Source organism: Solea senegalensis, linkage group LG1 (genome assembly GCF_019176455.1).
Source record: "Solea senegalensis isolate Sse05_10M linkage group LG1, IFAPA_SoseM_1, whole genome shotgun sequence".
Classification (NCBI taxonomy): domain Eukaryota; kingdom Metazoa; phylum Chordata; class Actinopteri; order Pleuronectiformes; family Soleidae; genus Solea; species Solea senegalensis.
In genome coordinates, this window is record NC_058021.1 from 6,303,265 (window position 1) to 6,324,047 (window position 20,783).

The 20,783-nt window shown below is 42.5% G+C and overlaps 1 protein-coding gene across 3 annotated transcripts in view; it reads right to left on the minus strand.

The window, feature by feature from the left end:
- Window positions 1-20,778, minus strand: part of LOC122773795 (cadherin-2) — an 88,996-nt gene extending 68,218 nt beyond the window's left edge. For all 3 annotated transcript variants that reach the window (XM_044032727.1, XM_044032718.1, XM_044032736.1), the window contains exons 1-2: window positions 19,032-20,778; window positions 1,327-1,621 (exon numbers count right to left, since the gene is read on the minus strand). In XM_044032727.1, the coding sequence (XP_043888662.1) occupies window positions 1,327-1,621; window positions 19,032-20,564 (1,828 nt within the window). In that variant the 5' untranslated portion in view covers window positions 20,565-20,778. The remainder of the gene's footprint in view (window positions 1-1,326; window positions 1,622-19,031) is intronic.
- Between the last annotated feature and the right edge of the window lie 5 nt (window positions 20,779-20,783).

Genomic DNA, 20,783 nt, shown 5'->3' on the forward strand with positions numbered 1-20,783 from the left:
GGTTTTATTTAGCTTTCAATCACTTATATGCATTGCCGACCTGTCCGAGGCGTAGCTACCCTGCCTCCCACTAAATGACAGCTGGAATTGGCTTAATGTGGAGTAGCTTTTTTTTTTTTTCCACATAAGGGATGTTTTTGTACAAACTAGCATTTCAAAAGTGAGGAACAACACACATTAAGACAATTGCTCCAGTGACATGTCAAATATAAAAACACTCTGCTCTCTTGCTGTGGTCCAAGAGGAACCATCCATCATTTTAGAGCCTGACAGCAGTGACTGGCTGGGACTTTAAACAATAAGCCAATAAAATGCTACAGCCTCACTTTGTCTTCAGAATGGGACTTCAATGATCTGCTTAATCAGGTTTCGTTCAAAAATGGGATGGAGTCCCAATCCGAGACCATTTCTACACTCATTACTCAAAACAGCAAATACAGGACAAAAATGAGAAATCCGGACCAACGTTCAGGCCAAACAAGCAACCACTTAAATCAAACTGTTACAATCCAACAATCCAGTTGGTAAAACTGAAAAAGAAAAGTGACATGACATGTCATGACATGTAAGAGAGTTTACTGGCACAAATGGAATAAACTACCCATAAGTATGTAAGTGCACTGGAATGAAATGGCTTGGTTTTCGTGGCCTTAGAATGAACCTTTTTTTATGTTCTTTAGACAAGGACCTTTCTTTGTGGAAGCCAACATCTTGTGCTGTCATGTTTCTGGAACCCGGCGGAACAAACAAAGCACCACAGAAAGCAGAAGCTTCAAATGATGGAATTATGAAAAACAAAAAAACTTACTGATATGCAAAGGCCACTGTAGTTCCCTGATGCGATAAGTGGAGTATTCCTCTGTTACGATCTGAATTTGTCACTAATTCTGACACACTGAACCTTTAAATGTGATAGTGTTTGTTGTATAGCATTATATTATGTACAAAAATACAAAAACTACATACATACAATTAGAAAAGGGTATTCTTCTATTACGGGGTGCAAAGTTTTGGGACATCAACCTCTTCTATGGCTAAAATTCAGCGATATATACAATGTACACATATAAACAAACCCTATTTCTAGCAAAATTGGGATGTTTCCACAAAATACAATAAAAACAACAAGTTTGTTGAATCATTTAAACCTTAATTTAACTTTTTTTGTTGTTTTTATTGCATTTTTAGAAAGTGTCCCAGACCTTGTGGGTATTTGTGAGTAGAATTTGTTAAATATTTCATATAAAGCATGTTTAGTTTATCACTCAGTACTTTCAGACTCTGTGATCTACATTCCTTCAGCCATTTTAAATCAGGGTCTCTTACCTATATTTGCCATCTCAGGCACCGTGGCACTGTAGGGGCCTTCATCAAAGACAGGCGGGTTGTCATTGATGTCCTGCACCCGAATTATAAACTGTGACGACGGCTCCAGGGCACGGTCGGTCTGCCTGTCTGTGGCCGTGGCGATGAGACGGTACTCGTCCTTCTCTTCACGGTCCAGTGGCTTGGTGACGTGGATGTTCCCCGTCTTCTCATCTATCACAAAGACCGAGCCCGCCCCCTCACCTCGCAGGACATACTTTGTGCGTCCATCATTCCTGTCCATGTCCGTGTGGAGCTAGGTGACAGAGGATGGGCAGGAGAGTGAAGAAAGAAAGGGAAACGGACAAAAACGTGGGAGCAAGACGGAGGTAAATGGGTTGCAGAAGAAAGTGGAGGGTTGTGAAAGAAAAGGACAGACAGGAAAAGAAAGAGGAGTAGACACCAGTTAAAAATTAGGTTTGCTTTTCCGAAACAGGCAATGAAGACAAAACAAGCAGATTATCCTCTGCATGTCTCCTGGACATGATTAATTTAAAAAGAGGCAAACAAAAGAAATACACACAAACAACCCCCCCCGCCCCATTCCCACTCAAAAACAAACAAATAACGGTTTGATCTCAGGGTTTAAATGTGTTTTTAAACAGTGGGGAATGTGTTTAATGGGCATTGACTCCAAGGTCAAGCGACTCCATGTATGTGGGTTTTTACTGTCTCCCACTATTGTCTGTTATTGTCTTCAGCTCTGATCGCGACTATGCAAATTCAAGTGCCATTTCACGTAGAACAGATTGATCTTCTGGCCTTCTTCTCTTTTTTTTTTCTGCTTCCTGTCTCATTGCATTTGTACCGTCATATTTCACACATGGGTGACGCAGGGCTGGAATAAACACCACAGACCAGAACAACCGCTGGCAATGGAATCTCAGCGAGTCCACCTTCGTCCGTTTTCCAAAATCCCAGGTATACCTGCTAAATTTAGTGTGAAAGAGGCTTAACGCTCTCACACACTTTCATCCCATTGCACTGTGTCTCATCTCTCTATTCCTGGAGTAGGACTAGTTATTATCTGCTTAATCTCCACGATATCCTGAACACATGCTCTCCCACTCACTCTTAAAGCCTCTATTCAGAGCAGCTGTGGACGGCGAGAGCTTACTAGTCTGTGCACACGCTGCGCCGCAGCTATTTAATGAAAGCACCAAATCAAAGGAATAATGAACAGGAGGCCAATCAATTATTCCCTGACTAATAAGTGTGTATGAGGCAGAGTGGAGGAGTGCACGGTGGTGGGACATGGTGTATTGATCACAGCACTGTGTTGTACTTTATTGGATTGGTGCCTGGTGGGATGGCAGCGCATCAGAGCGAACAGCGTCCTCTCATGCAGGGAGAGGTAATATCAGGAAAAAGGCTCCACACTATGTGCGATCCCTGACGAGAAAGACACACGCCGGCGGGATGCACCCCACACAACAAGACTCGGTCTTATTACGTGGACCGAATAGCAACTGTGACGGAGACAGTATGTGGAATTAGCCCCCACACGCAGGAAATTGTGACACTGTGACTTTAGATTCAGAGAAGCGAGCTGGGGAGGGGATGGGGGCCAGGAACGCGTTGTTGCATGGCAACAGCTGAGCACGTTCGCTAAATGAAATGAGAATGGATACTGTGAATCGAAATGTTCATTTACTTTGAAGAAGGCCATTTTTCATGGGAATAGGATGGATACACCAGCGTCCTGGGGGGTAAATGATAAGCAGGGATGTTGACAAGGTTGTTTATCGCTAAGAAAGCAATCATAAGTTCTGAGAGTCTGAAAGTTAAGAGCCAAAGGTGTGTGAACAATCTGGCAGAGAGTCAAAAGTTAAACAACACTTCACCTTCAAAAGACGCCTCTCACTTAAAACGACAATGCAAATTGGAAAATGTGAAAGCATTCTCACCAAGTTCCACGGCGGGAACTGAGAGCAGTGTGCGTTTTACAAGACTGGAAACGGCTGGAAGACTGGAATCTTCTATTTAGATTTGACACACAGCGTACGACACAGAGTACGATGCACATGATAAACAATACAAACTAGAAAATGACATACTGAAAATAAAACAGCTCCAAAAATAAGAATAAAATAAAATTCAAATAAATGAGTCAAACATAAGGAGATACTTCACAGCTTTACTGAGACAATAATGTACATAGAGCAAACGTGCTGTTTATGCAGAGAGTCTCAAGTGTTCTCTGTCAGACTGAGCTTTTATTGCAGTGTACTTTGCAGCTGAGCTTCATTCATATGCCTTTCATTCTAATATTTATGGGCATGAGTCTTGATGCTGGTGGTGCTTGCTGTCTCATTTCATTTAGAACTCGTGTGAACCAATTTTCTGGGGCCTAATCCCCAGAGCACCAGTGTAGGTTTACAGGTCTTGTTGCTAATGTGAATGGTCTATTGTTGCAGGCAGGGTCGCCCAAGTTCACTGAAAATTCTTTGCATTCTGACCTCGACCCACTTTAGGTCTCTGTGTCATAATCTTCGGTGGAACCAACTGGGGGGCCAAGTGGCAAAAACATGGCTGGTCAGGACCACCACGGGACCTGGTTTCTCGCTCGCCTTAATGAAGTGCCATTAACAATCAAAGTCTTAACGGCCCTGCAGCTTAACGAGGGGACTTAACGAGCTTCTTAATGAAGCCCCGGCCATCATTACCACAGTGAGTGGTGACAGTGCTGATTGAAAGCAGAGTCATTCTGGAGCAAGAGAGCCCAGCCTCAGGAAACCAAATCCATTTAAAGCTGACCTCTCACCCTTATCTGTTCTACCAGGATTAATAGGAAAATGTCATAAGCAAATGCACTTAACCAGATCGGTATAAGGGTATCTATCTTAATGGCTACAGAGGTGGCAACGCTCTGGAATATCTTTAAGCTACCTGGCAGTGTGCAAAAATATCCACACAATATCCTAACACAACCGGGTATCGTCCATATTTCACATCCGTTTAATGTGAATAATACGACATCTCATAACTCCTACTTTTCATATCCCCGATATACTATCACATATATCAAGAGCCAAACAATATGAAGCCACTGGCCACAAAAGCTAAATTTACTGATGTGTCACCTCTGCACAAGAATGATTTCAGCTTGATAAGCTGCCATTTCCATTCTCCTTGGCGCCTCTTGTGTATGCAACACCCAGCCTCCCCAGACTCCTAAATCTGTTCAATTACTTATATTATCATAAGGTAATATGCTTATACTCATATACTCAATTTCACATTTTTGCAATAACCATAAATCATGAAGCGAGGAGGAGAAATACTCTCTGCCAACCTCTAAATCACTTAAATAACTAATACCCCATATGCACAATTTCACATTTCTGCCACACAATAAATCATGAAACCACCAAGAAAATGTGTTTTTTTTCCCCCACAGCTTTGCATTAGTTTAATGAATGTGGATGTTTTCTCTCACAATTGCATGTGTGTGTGTGTGTGTGTTTGTGTGTAGTTGCACTGGTGATGTAAAACTTAAAGTTCCTAAATCATCAACTGTGGAAAATTGGTAGCCAGATCATGTGAAATAGGCATACAGCGGCAGTGCAGGCCCTGCAATTGGCAGTGAGGTTCAATTCCCCAAACATATCAGGGAGAGCTTGCAAGAGCAAGCATGCAGGTATGAGAATTTCCCCCAATCTCCTCTGGAAGTCCGTGGAGGAGAGGCGGCTATTCATCTGCAATGTGGCAGCTTCAAAAGAACTGGAGGTCTACGGGACAAGCAGGGGCCTCATGGGTCAGTCCAGTTCCACAGCAAGGCAGGGTGGACGTATTGCCTAAGGGCTGGAACTGAGCCAGCTCTTTCATATCAGTTTCATAGTGTCAAAGAGGGCAGAGGGGAGACGCTCAGCCAATCGATTTGGAGCATGTCCTAAAACTCTTGAGTGATGACTGTAGGAACAGGTTGATCGCAGCGAAACAGAGGCAAAATTTAATTTGGGACAAGTCCCACATGAGTTCAGAGAGCTCAAACGAAAGCATGGCTTGTGACCTGTTTAGCAACTGCTGAGATTTCATCAGATTTTGCTTGAAGGGGGTGAATAATTGTTTGTGTGGGGGTGTTTGCCTTTGTGTACTTGAGTGCCACTTGACCAATTTCACAGCAACTCCTTCACAGGTGATTGTTTGCATCTATCCGTTCAGTGGCATGCACAAACATTTCAGGGGACAGGGCTCAAGTGACAAAAAGGGAACCCGCACATGAAAAATCGTCATGTTACAACAGCAAATATTGTTGATTTCAACAACCATACATTTAAGCGGATGATTAAAAGGCCAAGCCAACACTCACTCATTCACTCACTCATCTTATACTGCTTTATCCTCCACATGGGACTGGAGAACCCGGAGAAAATCCACTCACACACGGGGAGAACATGCAAACTCTATGCAGAAAGGCCCTTGTTCTGCACAGGCAAGAGTCCAACGCAGCACATATCTATGAAAGTATTGTATAAAACCACATTCCTGTCTTGCAGGAATTAAAGCTAAAATACAGTTTTTGGGCTTTCCTACACATCAAATGGGCCCTACTTGCTCAGGGGGCAAAGGGGCAGTTGCTTAAGTGGTGTCTATCCGTGCAAGTTCTTAGTATGCGTGCATGTGAGCATGCATGATTTGGCCACGTTAACTTTTAAAAAAAAGAAAGAACTAATGACTCTCAGTGCCCCCTCTGCCCTGGTTAAACCTCCACTTGGCACAGTCATTTACACAGAGGATCCAAGGCGTGACTAAGAATGTGTGTGCCTGTGTGTGTTCTCTCTTGTGAGCCTCTGAGGGCCAGTGGCACCTGACCCACAGACTGGCCAGGAAATGTGGGGTGTTTTAATAGAGCACAGCACAAAGCCGATGCCAACATCTACACAGTGACTAATAATTAAAGTCAACAACACTGTGACCGGGTTGTGATCAGCTCCGCTGTCTTCACTCACTCACTCACTCACTCACTCACTCACTCTCTTTCCCTCTCACTCTCTCTCAACTGGAGAGCGATACGTCCACATCTAAACATCAGGTGAGACACACCAACCAACTTATAAACAGAAAAAGGTTTGGGATCAAATTTAAAATGCGATCACTGCATTGGTACGGTTTGCATTTTACAGGTAAGGGACTGTGTGAAAATTACGGGCACAGGAAAAGTGTACATGTGTGTGCCTTTATGTGCTGAATTTTGGGTATAAGGATTTTTTCCTTAAGTTTCAAGACAAACTTGAAACTAAAATAGTGCGTAAATATAAATACGAACAAATGTTCAGACCATTGACAAATTAGTTCAGCTACATCAGCTACATGACTTTCTGTTTCTCAGTACAATAAAGACAGACAGCTAATTCTACAGCTCAGTTGTTCAGCAGTTGGATGGGATAAATGCTTCTTTACCCTTGCGCTGCAGCTGTATACACACTAACGTTCCCTCATGTAGGTCTGATAGTACTGACCGACAGAGCCTTGCACTGTTTCTGTTCACAAAGACTGAACAGGCAGAAAAATAACACCAACAATCTAATATTACACACTGCAGCCATAGATTGAAGCCACATATATCATGGGAACTTTATTCTCCAAATACATAGCTACTCACTGTTGTCAAATATGTTTCGCCCGCTGCACACTACATCAACCTCGAGGTTACACAAGCAAATAATAAATTAACTGGACTCAGTTAACTGGATTAATTCACTCAGTTTTTTTTTTCCTCCCCTCATGCTAATGAATTTCATTATGCCCACGATGAAACATTTAATCATACTAAATAATTAAAAAATGATGCTCCAATAAAATAAAGCATTTCTCAATTTCAATTTACCCAAACAAATAAAATAAATAAATAAAAAAAACAATATTAACAAAACAATATTTTCTTATATTTTAGCATTTTTTCGCCAAATGCTCATTCAACTTATTCAAATAAATGATTTCCATGTCCAATAACCAGTTTAAAACAACACTGCCTCACATAATTCAGACGAGGTCCAAAAATGAATATAGATAAAGTTATATTGTTATTATATTGAGTTATACTGCATGTATTTGAAACTGAAATGAGTCCACTTTAACCCTCTGCAATCATAGTACTTGTACTGTTTTCCAGTCCAGCTGATACGTTCCATATGCATGCACTTTCATTTTACCTCTCGCGTAGGGTTCACTGATATAGTGAACTTGCCTAAGTGCTTTCTGATCACGGGGCTGCACATTTCTTTCCTTTTCTGACTTTCGAAACGACGCCACAACCCTACCAAAGTGTGTTCCTTTAACAATAAAATGTCATGGTTGAAAGGAAACATAATCACAGAAAACAACCACCCAAAGTCTTCAAACGCATCCACATACATGCACATTTCCAACACTGCTCTTCTTCTTCTAATCATTGCAGCAAAAACACCTTCCACTTATGCAGAGGCACTTATACAGAAAACCCTCACAGTGACAGAGGCAGAAACCAGCCAGCCTCTGAGGAGCACTTGAGACATAAGAAGACAGACCTTTGTACTGTGACAAGTTTTAAATTCTGTCTGAACTTTCAATCAAACCCATTCTCACAGCGGGTGTCGGGGGGCTGGGTGCAATTCCCTTTTGTTCGGCGCTCACAGTAAAATGTCAAGTCGGAAATGAAAACAGTCGGTTCCTCAGTCCGTGTCTGTTTGTCTTACTGTGAGATGTGGTTTAGATATGTCATGAGGCGCAGCGGTTAATTGTTTAGCATTGATCCACCATTGATTTTTGCATTGAAGTTTGATTAGCATCGATTGCCTCTTTAATTCCGCTGCGGTGTGGACACGTTTGATCAAATCCAGTGTGTCCCTGGAGGGCACGTTGTGTGGCCTGCAATTCAACAGGCACAGACTGTCACACACACGTGCACACGTGCTGAAAGGACATTCATTATTCATAATTATTAGGCTTTTCCTTCGGCAGCATTAGCTGTTCAATGCATCTCACCACTGTTCCCTTCCTCTACAATACATTATTCAGAACAAAACGGGCGCTTTTATCTTAAAAGTATGCAAATCCTACGTTTGAATTTTTTAAATCAGCTGACGTATGAGAGTGTGTGTGAGTGCATGTGTGCGCGTGCAGGCCAGTCGCATGATTGTTGCTGTTTTATTGCTTCAGTGCTCCACTACGGTGTACACTTCACATCATATTTTAGCCGAGGGAGACGAGCTTTGGGAAAAGCCATTGGAGGCTTAACTCACTGCTGTACATTTAAAGGGCAAATCGCCCACATATATGCCACCGTGTGCCACTGCCAAGAGGAATGGCTCCCACCGCTGGAAAACCAAAGTCAGTGTGTTTGCCAGTGTGTGTGTAAAGGAAGAGGAGTGTGCAGTGGACGAAAGTGAATTTTCAACACGCTTTATTTATTCTTTTCTTTTCATTCTGTAGTTAATATTGTTGTTTTCTTGTTGGCACAAAAGAACTGGTCGTGTAATCATACAGGTTTTGCAACACACAGTTGAAATGGTGCCGTACAGTTATAGTTGAGTACGTAAGTGTGGTTGTATGAGGCACTGACACACAGTCGGCTCTGACTCAGCGGTGGATGCCTCATGCACTGGGAACCAGCTTGTGACATGGACACTCACTCTCAATGACACAGTAGCCAATTATGTATGCCTGTTTACGCTTTAACAGCCTCTCTGACAACAAACTGAAATTTGTAAACCTCTCACTCTACCCCCACCAAAGTCCATAATCAGTATTCTAGCTAACACAGACACAGGAGCTGCAGGTCGTCTGTTTAAAACCAAATGTCGGCGTTGAAGTTTGTAAAGGAGGCAGCAGTGGATCAACCGCTCCTGTGTGATGTGGTTTAAAAATAATCATAGGTTTTCTCTTTGGACTTTGGTGCAGGGAGTGAGCAGTTTACAAAGCAACTCAGCCTCCAGTTTCCAGTCGGAAAAAGGCTGTCCAATGGCAAGAATCATTATATATAGACATCATAAATTTAAGCCATGTCGATTTCCCCTGTGTCACCGCAGAGCCCGGGGTGTGAGGTTGCGCTTCAACACTTCTGCATCGGTTTTGATTCAGATCGGGTCAAAACATTATATCGTGTCCTCCATAAAGTTTTTGTGGCATGTCGTAAGTGAGCAATCAGTACTTTTTACAACTGCACGTCAAAAAAAAAAGAAGCTGAACAACCTCTGTGAGGAAAAACGCTGTACTGGGATTCTAATTAAAGTAACACGTGTGCGGTGTACTACGTGTTACTTTAAATTGAATTGTCTTGGCATGTGTACGTTTGCGTTGACATTCAATAAAATGAACCTGTGTTGTCCTCTCCTGCTCTTCATCGTGGGCCAAAGACCTCTGGCACTTGAGAGGAGCAAAGAAGAAAGACAGTAAAACTTATTGAAACCAACAACCAAGATCTCCTCCCTGTGTTTACCTCGTCAGTCTTTTAGTAAATTCAAATCACATTTTTACATTCAGAGTTTTAAACTTGATCAACCCCCTCACAACCTTGATCTCACCTTTCCTAAATTTACCTTTTTCACATCATAAAACTGTGTAATCTTTCAAATGCAACGTGGACCTGGCACAGACAAATGGCATTGTCATGCCGACAGCAGACAATAACACCTTCAGTGCCCAAATTAGCTCATTTTAGGACGCGCTTTGTTCGGCATGTGTGTGTGAACAGCATGTTCTTCCTCACTCTGGTCTGGAGCCAACACTTCCAGGCCTTTTCATTCCATATTTCATCTGAAGTATTTTACTTGTTCACCTGGATCTCCGACACTGAAGCCACAATATTATTCACAAACATGTTTTTCAACTGGTTAAAATATTGTACGTGTTAATTAGTTATGAGCCTGCTTTCCAACATCAGTCCGAGGGAAAAAAAAAAAAAAAAAGGGTAAAATTGCTCACTTGACATTCATTTATGTAGAAAGTGGAGGCTTGACATTTGTGTTATGCTTCACTGGCTGCTCTGCTGGTTTTCTTAATCCAGCTCCTATAGTTGCCTCCTCAGCTCCATCTGTTGAAGCTGATATAAGCCTCTCACATACTGTACAGCTGTCTATATGTTAGCCAAGCAAACGGGTTCAATATAAGGCAATATTGCAGACATGATACAAATCTAACACAGTCTTCACACAGTGTCAAGCATCTTTGTTTCTGTCGTACTGTCATGTCAGATAACAGACACCTCTTTGCAACATTTCCTGCAAGACACAAGGCAGCATCTCGGCTCATAGAAGCAGCCACAAAACAAAGAGAAAACCATTGTAGTGTTTACTTCTATTGTTACAGTTTAGCCCAACAGAGGAAACGGACAACATTAGGTTGTTGTCACTAGGCTGAATGTGCAGTTTCCCGTTCTGATTAAGGAGAATCTTGTATTGAGGTTTCCAACATTTCTGTCTTTAGTGTTTGAATACAGTCCAAGAAAACCGCTCTGAAGCTCAACCAACAACCCAGTTCACTGCAGCTTTACTGTCAACATGAAGTGCAGCACGCCGATGGAAGCAAACATGAATATTTTCGCATTTACATTTTTTGATATTCATGATATTAATTTGGCGTGGAACTCTACCAGTGATTAAATACAACACAGCTTCTGCTGTTCATTATATATTGACCCATTCAGACCTGGTATTAACATCCATCCTGAGTGATCACATCACACAGACGGCGCTAAGTCGAGGTCTGAACACACACTTCCTCAGACTGAGGACACATGCGTCCAAATCCCTGAGCTGCATGAATCTGCACTCAGGACAGATTAGAAACCGTCTCCTCAGCTCAAATCCTGTGACCCGCAGTTTTCTTTTACACCAATTAACGCTCATATGTTTATTTATTTGCATACACCCCCATGGTACTTTAACACTTGATATATCTGCTTAAGTAGTGCTTTAATTTGCTCATCTCCCTTTTCGTTCTCAGTGACTCACACACACACACACGCAGGAGACACAAATCTGCACAGTCAGACTCTTTAAAGCATAATTTGGTTTTTGCAGACATGATGTCAGTAATTGGACAAAGGGCAAGGTCAACAAATCCAGCTGTGAACATTCGTGCTAAATGCTGTCTGAATGTGACCGGATCAGTCAGGAGGGATGAATATGTAACAAAGCTCATCCAACGTTAACAACTAGCTTACAGTTCAAATCAAACAGTCGTGACTAACTGACCGGGACGTATGATAAGAACATAGAAACTGTTGCCCACTTGCCCGAGGGCGAGTCAAGTCACCTCCTTCCCTTCTCTCTACCTCTGTGATATGACCGGGTCTCTTCTTTAGCCCTCTCCTCTGCCCTCTTCTCTCGCTCCTGAACCTCCACTTCCTGATCCGCGTGATCCTTCAGGGCCACTGGGAGAAGTGGAGCATGCGGTCCAAGCCAACGCATACATAGTAGCTCAAGGTCATGGTCAGGGAGCTCACACTGGGTTACGCATTACCATGAATCCATCTCCTGCAAAGTCTTTTCACTACACATTGTGTTTTATTTTAGGCTGTTGGGTCTTTTAGGGCTGAAAATGTTGTAAATGTGTTCTTATGTTCAGAGATAAAACCCTGCCATTCTCATATGTTGGGGGGAATAATGCTTTAAATTCAGACGGTCAATTTGCTGATTTGTTCGCTCTATCCCGAGATGACATTTGAGGCGTTCAGAGAGCGGAAGGACTGGAGTTAAAGAAGAAAAGGGACGTCTGTTTCCCTTCCCATGATCTGCTTTTCCCCATCTAGCCTTGTTCCCTTGTCATCTCGTCTATTATTTTTCTTCGTTTGATCTCGCACATTCTCAGCACAGAGACATATTTGAATGCAGCCTCCATAGGGGTTTCCTTCAACATGGTGTTTAACGCCTTTCTCCATCCTCCCACTCTCTCTCTCCTACTCTTTCTTGTATTCTACCTCCACGTAAACCCTGAACGCCCCAACGCTGACGCTCTGGATTCCCAGCTGCCACTTTTCATAACGCTCTCTTTCGTGCTCTCTCGCCGGCGCGCTAGCTTCACCGCGCTAGCTTCACCTTGCTTCAGGCTGTGAGGTCATCTTTAAAAAACGCTTGTGATCTCTCACTCCTTCGCCTCCACTCTTTTGCGTTTAACTGCCTCACGTTGTTCCTCTCTGCCGGTTGTAAGCCATTAACCTTTCGTCACTTTCCAACCACTCTCACTTTTTTTCCCCCACTCATCCACTCTACATATCCACAATCCATTAACACTGCCCTCACTGTAGGCTACTGTACGCTCCCTTTCGTTATTTTAACCTCCACCATAGTTGTACCCTTCTGCCGCATTGTCCCTTTTTTTGTCCCGCACACTCTTGCTCTCCTCTGTCTTGTTATCTCCTCGTCCCTCCCTACAACACAGCAGTCGCTCTCTAATTGCTGTCTCACCCCTGCTGTGCTTGGACCCACAAGCTAAAGGATTTCTACGGGGAGCGTAAGAGTTCCACTTGTCCACTAAAACACACAGCTGTTTGGAAGGATTTTTTCTTTCTTTATCAGTGGAGGTGTGTGTGTGTTTACAGTGACAGTAATGCTGCCATCCCGTTGGCAATTTTTCGTCACCAACTTTTCTAATTCTACTTTCATCTGTGTGTTCTCTGTCCTTCTGCTTTCTTCATTTTCGTTGCCAGACAAATAAAATGTGCCCGTCGTTGACACGTATATGTGTGCGTTTGTGTGTTTTCCAGAATGTGAGTGTAGTAGTGTCGTCGGTCGCTCCTGTCAGGGGGAGAAAATTATTCATGTGCTCATATATTGCAAGTAAATTGCAACATCATAGTGTGAACATGTTTCCACATGTTTAACACTTTGCATTCAGTGTTCAAGCGTATTTTGTAGGACATGTACACACAGTTATACACGGGTTTTCATCTGTCTCACAAATAGCTGTGTGAGCCCAGAAGGTTAGGATTCTTTTATTGGCTGCGTCCACTCGGTGTTACCTGGTTGATAGGCAGCAAGATTTCTGGTGCTTTATTGTGACTTAACAACGTTGGCAAAGGCAATGATTTAGCCAAATTATTCTGTGCGTTATTAGCAAAGTTATGAGAATGGGGAACAAATGGAAGCAGCTGAATATGTTTCAGGCTTTTGTAAATAGAAATAATGGCTCACTTTCTCATGGTTTATTGTTGTTGCATATTGTTGTTACTATCTTTGTGTTAACTTGTTCTTATGATAATGTCATATGTGCGTTGTCTACACTGAAAAACTTATTTGAAAGATGGTGAAAGATTTTGTCCTGAGACGGTGCGTTAGAAGGAGCTGTCCCTCCTGAAATTACTGCTCTACTCTCAGACATGTGGGAGCTGTCCAGTGCTGAAAGTGTGATCTGATGCTTGTGTTTGCCGTGCAGTTTCTCCCGGATCATCGGCGCAGATGCTGTGCAGTTTAAAATTAAGCACCTTAACCCTTTATTGGGCAGTCATTGAAATACTTGGAATTTCACAATTTTAACCCTATAGTGTCATTGCAGGGCAATACAAGACAGAGAAATACAAGAAATATTTTTACTTATGTGACATTTAAGAAAAAAAAAATATATATATATATATATATATAATACATTTTCATGTTGAAAATCAAGATCAATGAAGTAACCATACATTTTCTTAAAGGTGTATATATATAAAAAAGTGTCAGAAAAACACATATATACTTAAGGGAACATTTATTGTTCAGTGTTAACCTGTAACCCTAACCACTGGTATGACAGCGTGACGGCTCTATCTGTGACATAGCCTAACCTTCGCTGACTGGAAAGTTACCATTTCTAGTGACTGTAGATTGTGTGTCTTTAATCACAGGTGTCAGACGGGTTGTGAGTCTAATATTACCCGGTGCCGTCAGGTGTGGATTTGATGGTATATGACGGGTCTGGTAGTACGCCTTACAGGTACCTAGTGGTAACAGTAACAAACAGATCTAATCAGCCGATCACATGGCAGCAACTCAATGCATTTAAAAATGATCAAGATGACTTCAAACTAAGCATCAGAATGAGAAAGAAAGGTGATTTTTAGTGACTTTAAACATTGCATGGTTGCTGGTACCAGTCAGTCTGGTCTGAATATTTCAGAAAGCTTCTCATCTACTGGGATTCTTATGCACAGCCATCGCTACGGTTTACAGACAATGGTTCAAAAAATAGAAAACATTCAGTGAGGAGCTCTCACTGACAGAAAATACTATGTTGACACCTGAGGTCAGAGGAGAATGGCCCAACTGGTTCCAAATGACAGAGTAAGTCAAGTAAGCACTGGCAACAGCCAAAGTATACAGAAGCCGATCTCTGAACACACAACACGATGAACCTTGAAGCTACAGCGGCAGAGGACCTCACAGGAATCTTTAATAGGTACACATAATAACTAAAGAAATAGCACGAGGTTGAGTGTACATTGCAGTGCTATGATTTATCACCTGAAACCTGTGCCTGAAAAACACTTATGTTTAAATAGTTTTTTTTTTTTTCTATCCCCAGTGGATGTTTACCAAATTTGAAAAAAAAGAGAGATTATCTTTACAAGAATGGGATGGACGGACAATCCGAAAATGCCTCCAGCCACCGTTGCGGAAGCATAGAAAGATTATAAATTAATGCATGAATAAATAAATAAATAACTCAGAATCACTGGAGCAGAGGATGGAATATGCTTTCTTTTCAAGCCACTACTATAGTTAAAGTCACAATGCAAGTTAGTGAATACACTTCCTACAATGGATGATTCATATTCAACACAATGACCCAAGTATATAACACAGATTGCTGATTGTTTTTGTTTTTTGTTTTTTGTTTTCACTGTTTGGTGTTCATGTGTGGAGTTGCTCTTAAAAGTAGCCTATGAAAGATTATTACCATATTTCACTGAATTATCCTTTATGATATATATTAAATTAATATAGCATTATAACTTTGTGGCTTTGTGGCAACAGCCGACACTACCAGTTTATTCATGCTGAGTATACACTTTATATTAGGCAGTTTCTTGTACGATGTGTATATTTTATTTGTTTACAGGTTGTATACATAAAACCTAATAATAATAATACTTCAATAATAACAATGCAGTGAACTGAAATAAATACATTAGGAGGAGGAGAACAGAGTCAAATATTGCACTGGATTAAATCACCATTGTTACTTTCCAACACTTGCTTGCAGCTAACAAGGAAAGGCCTTTGAAGAATGTTTGTGGACACACACATACACAGTCTGAAAGAGTGGCTCTTAATTTCCTGTGACAGCCTCCTTCTCGTTCTTGCATCACACAGCCAACTAACCATGAGCACTTTGATAATAACATGTGCGCACACGTACCACCCAGAGGCGCCGCACGGAGCCACGGAAGTCATCAATATCAGAACAGTCAATAGTCATCTTATTTATAAGACTTAAGATCGCCTCAGGCAGGAAGAATCTTTTAACAGCGAGACATAAGCCAGGAATGATTCAGTACGATAAGAAATCTAAGTATATGTTACCCTGGGACTTGGTTGGTATTGTGTAAGAATCTGAAAGTGTTTAATTACTCTTTCACCCTGATATGTGCATTATGATTCATGTTGTGCTACAGTGCGAGTGTCATGTGTTGCACAAAAAAAAAAGGCATATTTCACAAACTATGAATTATTTATATTCACGCAGATGTTAATTCTATGCTAATAAAGATGAGAGCCTAGGTCAACAAGTAAAATACATATGCATGCTCGGTAACTTGCTGCTCCTACATGTTGTTAGTTGTTAAAAAGGTGAAGCAGGCCAAGATGGAAATATGAGAAGAAGAAACTACTCGATGTGTCACATTTTCCGTCCACACAAGGTCTCAGTGAGTTTTGCATTTCAAGAGAAGAGAGGGGAAGGAAAAGCTAATCAGAAAAGAGTGTTCCTTTTTTTTTTCTTAATCCCAGCTCTGCTGAGGCGCCTTTTCTCCTCAAGAAAAATCTGTTTCTCTCACACTGCCACTGCAATCACTTAAAACCCCATTACAGACCATGTGACAGCATCAATTAAATTCACAATTATCACAGGGCAGAGACGCCACTGTGATAAAATATAGTAACAGAGCAACATCTGCATGTCTCCATGTGTCTATGTGAGTATGTGAATGTTGGTTTGTTTGTCAATGTAAAATCACAATCATCAGAAGCAGAAAAATCACTTTTTGCAATATTATGAACCTAAACAACTCTCAATATTAGACAATAAACTAAACTTGACCATATTGAAACGTTCTAAATGCACAGTCTATAATTTCTGCCTCTGTCTCTCAATCTAAACAGTAAAAAAAAAAAAAGCTACGGCAGAAAATGGCAATGAGTAGTCAAGATCTATTAGTGACATGTACACACAATGACATGAAAAACAAAATAGCTAAACTAAACTAAATAAAAATACAGACTATTTTCCTCCTCACACTAATGTTTAGCCCCATAAATTAAAGCGTTATGGATTAAAATAGTACCAGAAATGTCTTGGCTGATGTAAGTACACTATGCAACACTCTCAGTCTCTTTGTCTTTAAGATATTTTAACACACAAATGGAACATCTTTTTTTTACCTTTAAGAGCCACTGCAACAACAACAACGCCTCACCTGCTTGTTCACATTAAACCATCTGTTTTTTTATCATTCCTCTAATGTTTGGAATCAGAGACGGTGCTTATGAATATCCCCAGAAAATTGCACTGGGTGCTGCCACTGTGTCCACAAAGATGGCCCATAATTCATCATCCGTTTAGCAGCAAAGCTTTTGTCTCACACTGACATCACAGATTAGAGCCTTGGCTCTGGTTTCCGGCTTCGGCGGAGATTTATACAGACCGCACCGTCCGAGATCACGAAATAAACAAACAAAAAACAACAACAGCAAAAAAACCCAGCATGAATCAATGTTGGTGGCTCATTAAAGATCCCCCGGGTAAATACGGAATCTCACCGTCAGACGTACATGTGTCTAGTATAGTATAGTTGAGTGAAAAGAGACGAGTTGGGCAGATGGAGGCGTTTTTGCCTGTGCAATCAATTTCTTTACACTTCCCATCACAGCTCCCTTTATTAAAACACAACCAGGCCGCTGGTATATGCAAAAAAACAAGCGAGTGTGTCCGCATTGATCTCTTTACCTGCGTGTAGTGCTGGCTGACACTGGAGCATAGCGGGAGATTAAAAATGTATAAGCGTATTTAGATCTATAAGAGCATTATTCATGTGTGCCGTCACTGTCTAATACAGTAGGGCACTAATCATACGCATTTCTAGCTGCGGCTTACACACAAACACAGTGACAAAAGCATTCTGGATGTAGTCCAAGTGTCAGCACTATCATATGGGCATGTGAGTGTGGCCTGGCATTGTTTTCTCCTTGAGTGCCATACAATGTGCTGGCATAAACACCTGCTTGACACAGCAGATTGGCACTAATGGCTTTACACGCAGTGCCATCTGTAAGCTGGACCATTAGCTCTTGCATCTTCTCCTTGGCTACAAACAGAGCTTCATCACCGCGTTCATTTCAAACCATCATCGGCTGCGGTGCGATTGCAAAAAAAAAAACAACGACACAAAAAAACAGCCAAATTGAGAAGAGTGTAATCCTTGTTGCTCTCGAGGAGACTGTACACAAACGCTGCAGAGCTCTGCCCATCTGTGTGCACCTGGATATTGTAATCTGAAGACAGAAAGGCGAATAGACACCTCCCGCTGAGCTGAAGCCCTTAACCACCAGTACAACTTCATGCACACACACACACATTCACTCACCAGCTTCCTATTTTGTGGCTTCTAACAGCCTGAAGCAGTCACACAGGGATCATTACTATTCATTTGCTCTGCAAACTGGCCACACAGACTTATAAATTAGCTCATCTACCGCGGCTGGGTGCTGAGACAGTTGGCGCATGCTGAGGACCGAGAGCGCGGCCATTACAGTGCAGGGCTGCGAGACACCTTCTGTCCAGTCGACGTGACCTCTTCCACGCTCAGCTGCTCACTCCTTTAATAGAGGGAGGAGTGTGCGTCGGGCACTTGGGGTGAGACATGCCCAGTCAATGATTCGAATAAATCACACGGCAGAGCAATAGGAGTGCGGCCCTGTGTGTTGTGTTGGGGAAGAATGCGGTGATAAATCCTGTCAAACCAAGTGTAAATCAGTACAAATGAAATAGCATTAGCGAGACCTCTGACCATGAAGGAGGAGAGCTGACAGGACTGACCTACAGTGAAATACAGGAACACTCGGACGACTCTTGCTTTCTGCCTTGGGGGAGCATCAATGGTGAAAAGAAAAAAAGGCCAGGCCATTAATTCTCCTGGATGTGTCAATTCCCGTTGGTGAGGTGAGATTGGTAGTGATCATGACTGGCCCCTTGGGCAGATAGGAGCTGGGGCTTTTGTTGTGCCTCAGTACGTCATTGATTCATTGGGAGTTTTTACGACTAACTGGAATGCACCACATCACACTGGAGCAAAGTAAATATATTCCAATTGTGCATTTGTAACAACGTACCAAAAAAACTCCACTTAAATTAAATTACGCTAAAGATGTGTAACCTGAGTGGAGGACCTCAGGTTCAATAAGATATGTGAAAGACTTGTAACAGTGTCTTAAATATTCATAAAACCTTGTAAATGATGAATGTGAAGGGTTTTTTTTTTTTGTCCTTACCCGTCCGATGAGTACAGGTTCAGGCCCGGCGTATTCTTCAATCACAAAGAACTGGTTCCAAATCCAGCTCCTTCTGCTGCGAGAGCGCGGCCCCTTCCCCTCCATGTGGTCACGCGCCTCCTCTTTTACCTCCAACTCTGCTTCCTCAAACACAAGTCCTTGCCCGTTTTCTGGATCGGCGGCACGCATCCCGGCAGTTTTTGCATCGCGGCTCCATTCGTTAGCCGGATGGAGCCTCAGGACATGACTGCTGTTGACAAGTGTGTTGTCTTCATCTTCGGAGTACTGAGCTGTGCTGAGTTCTGTTTGAGCACTGTGAACTGACTCTGTTAATGGGTCTCTATGGGAATCTGCTGCCCTGTTCCCCAGTATTAATCTCGGGTGCTGCGCTGTCAGCACAGACGGAGGGGGATTGTTCATTTCAGAGGGAACATACAGCGGGAGACGTTTTGTCGACGTAAACGGTGGTTCCGTTTGGCTGATTGTTGCTTCTTTCTCGGGGCTAAGACTGACCTCCCCGCGAGGTGTTGTTGACAGCATATGGACCACGTGTTCGCTCTTGCTATCACCATTATCTGAATCCTCTATTCCCAAGTTGACTTGCTCTTGACTAAACGCTGGCTTGACTTCAATTAGCGGAATAATAGGAGAGTTAGCGCCACGCTCTCGATTAAGATCTGAAGGGGTGACTGGGCTTACATAAGGAAATGCAGTTTGATTATCGAATCCCGCGTGAGGCTGCGTGACAACCATATCTTGTCTCAGCATTTTCTGACTCTCTAACTGTCTGTGATTAACGTCAATCAAATCTCTCTTCCTGCTCCGGCTGCCCTTGCTCGGGAAGCTCAGACTGGGAACGCTCTGCATTTGGGAATTAACGATCCTCACCAGGTTCTCTTTCGACAGCAGCTTCAAAACGCCATAACTGCCAGTGAGGTTCAGCTTTCTGTTGGCGTCTATGCTGAAGCCTTTCCCTGGAACACCTGTCGTATAAGCGCTCAAATCAGGTCTGCTCCTGGATCTAGAACCGGATTTAAACTTGGTTTTGTTGGTGTGCAAATCTGGTTTGTGGTGGATTGTGAATGTTTTGTCTGTCCTCGCTGTTTTAGCAGCCTCTGCATTCCTGGTGTTGTTCTTAACTTTCTTCACATCCTGGCTCAACTCCTTGTCACCAGGTAACGTGTGCGCAGTCACTTCCTTTTTAAAAACAGAGTCAACCTCACGCTTGGGCTTGAAAGCTTGCTTCTCCTTGTTGGCTCCAGATGGAGCAGCATGAGTCTGCAACATTTTGGTATAGGAAAAAGATCCGGTGTCACCTGCCTGCTGATTAATCAGGTTTCTGAGAGTCATCACAGGCAGCGCATTTGCATCCACATTTGCATCCCGTTGGACGACTGCTGTGCTTTCCCCCTGCTTTAGCAGGTGCGATACGCCAACTCCTCTCCTCCGCACAACCTTATTGGCTGAGGCGCTCCCTGCAAGCCCCTCCCACAGACAGAGGGCAACCAACAGGAGCAGGTGTTTTGTGATCATCTTGTCTTGTGGTGATTTGTCCTAATTTAAGCGAGGATTGCTGTGAGGCAGGCCTTGTTTTCCAGGTATCTTCATTCTTTCCTCTGTTTATCCTCTTTCCATACCCCTCCTCTCACTCGCCCATTCTATGCGCTTCACACTGAGCTGGAAAGCAGGTGTCAGTCACTCCTTTTTTTCTTTTTTTTTTTGTCTTCAAACTGCCTTTTATCTTCCTCTGTC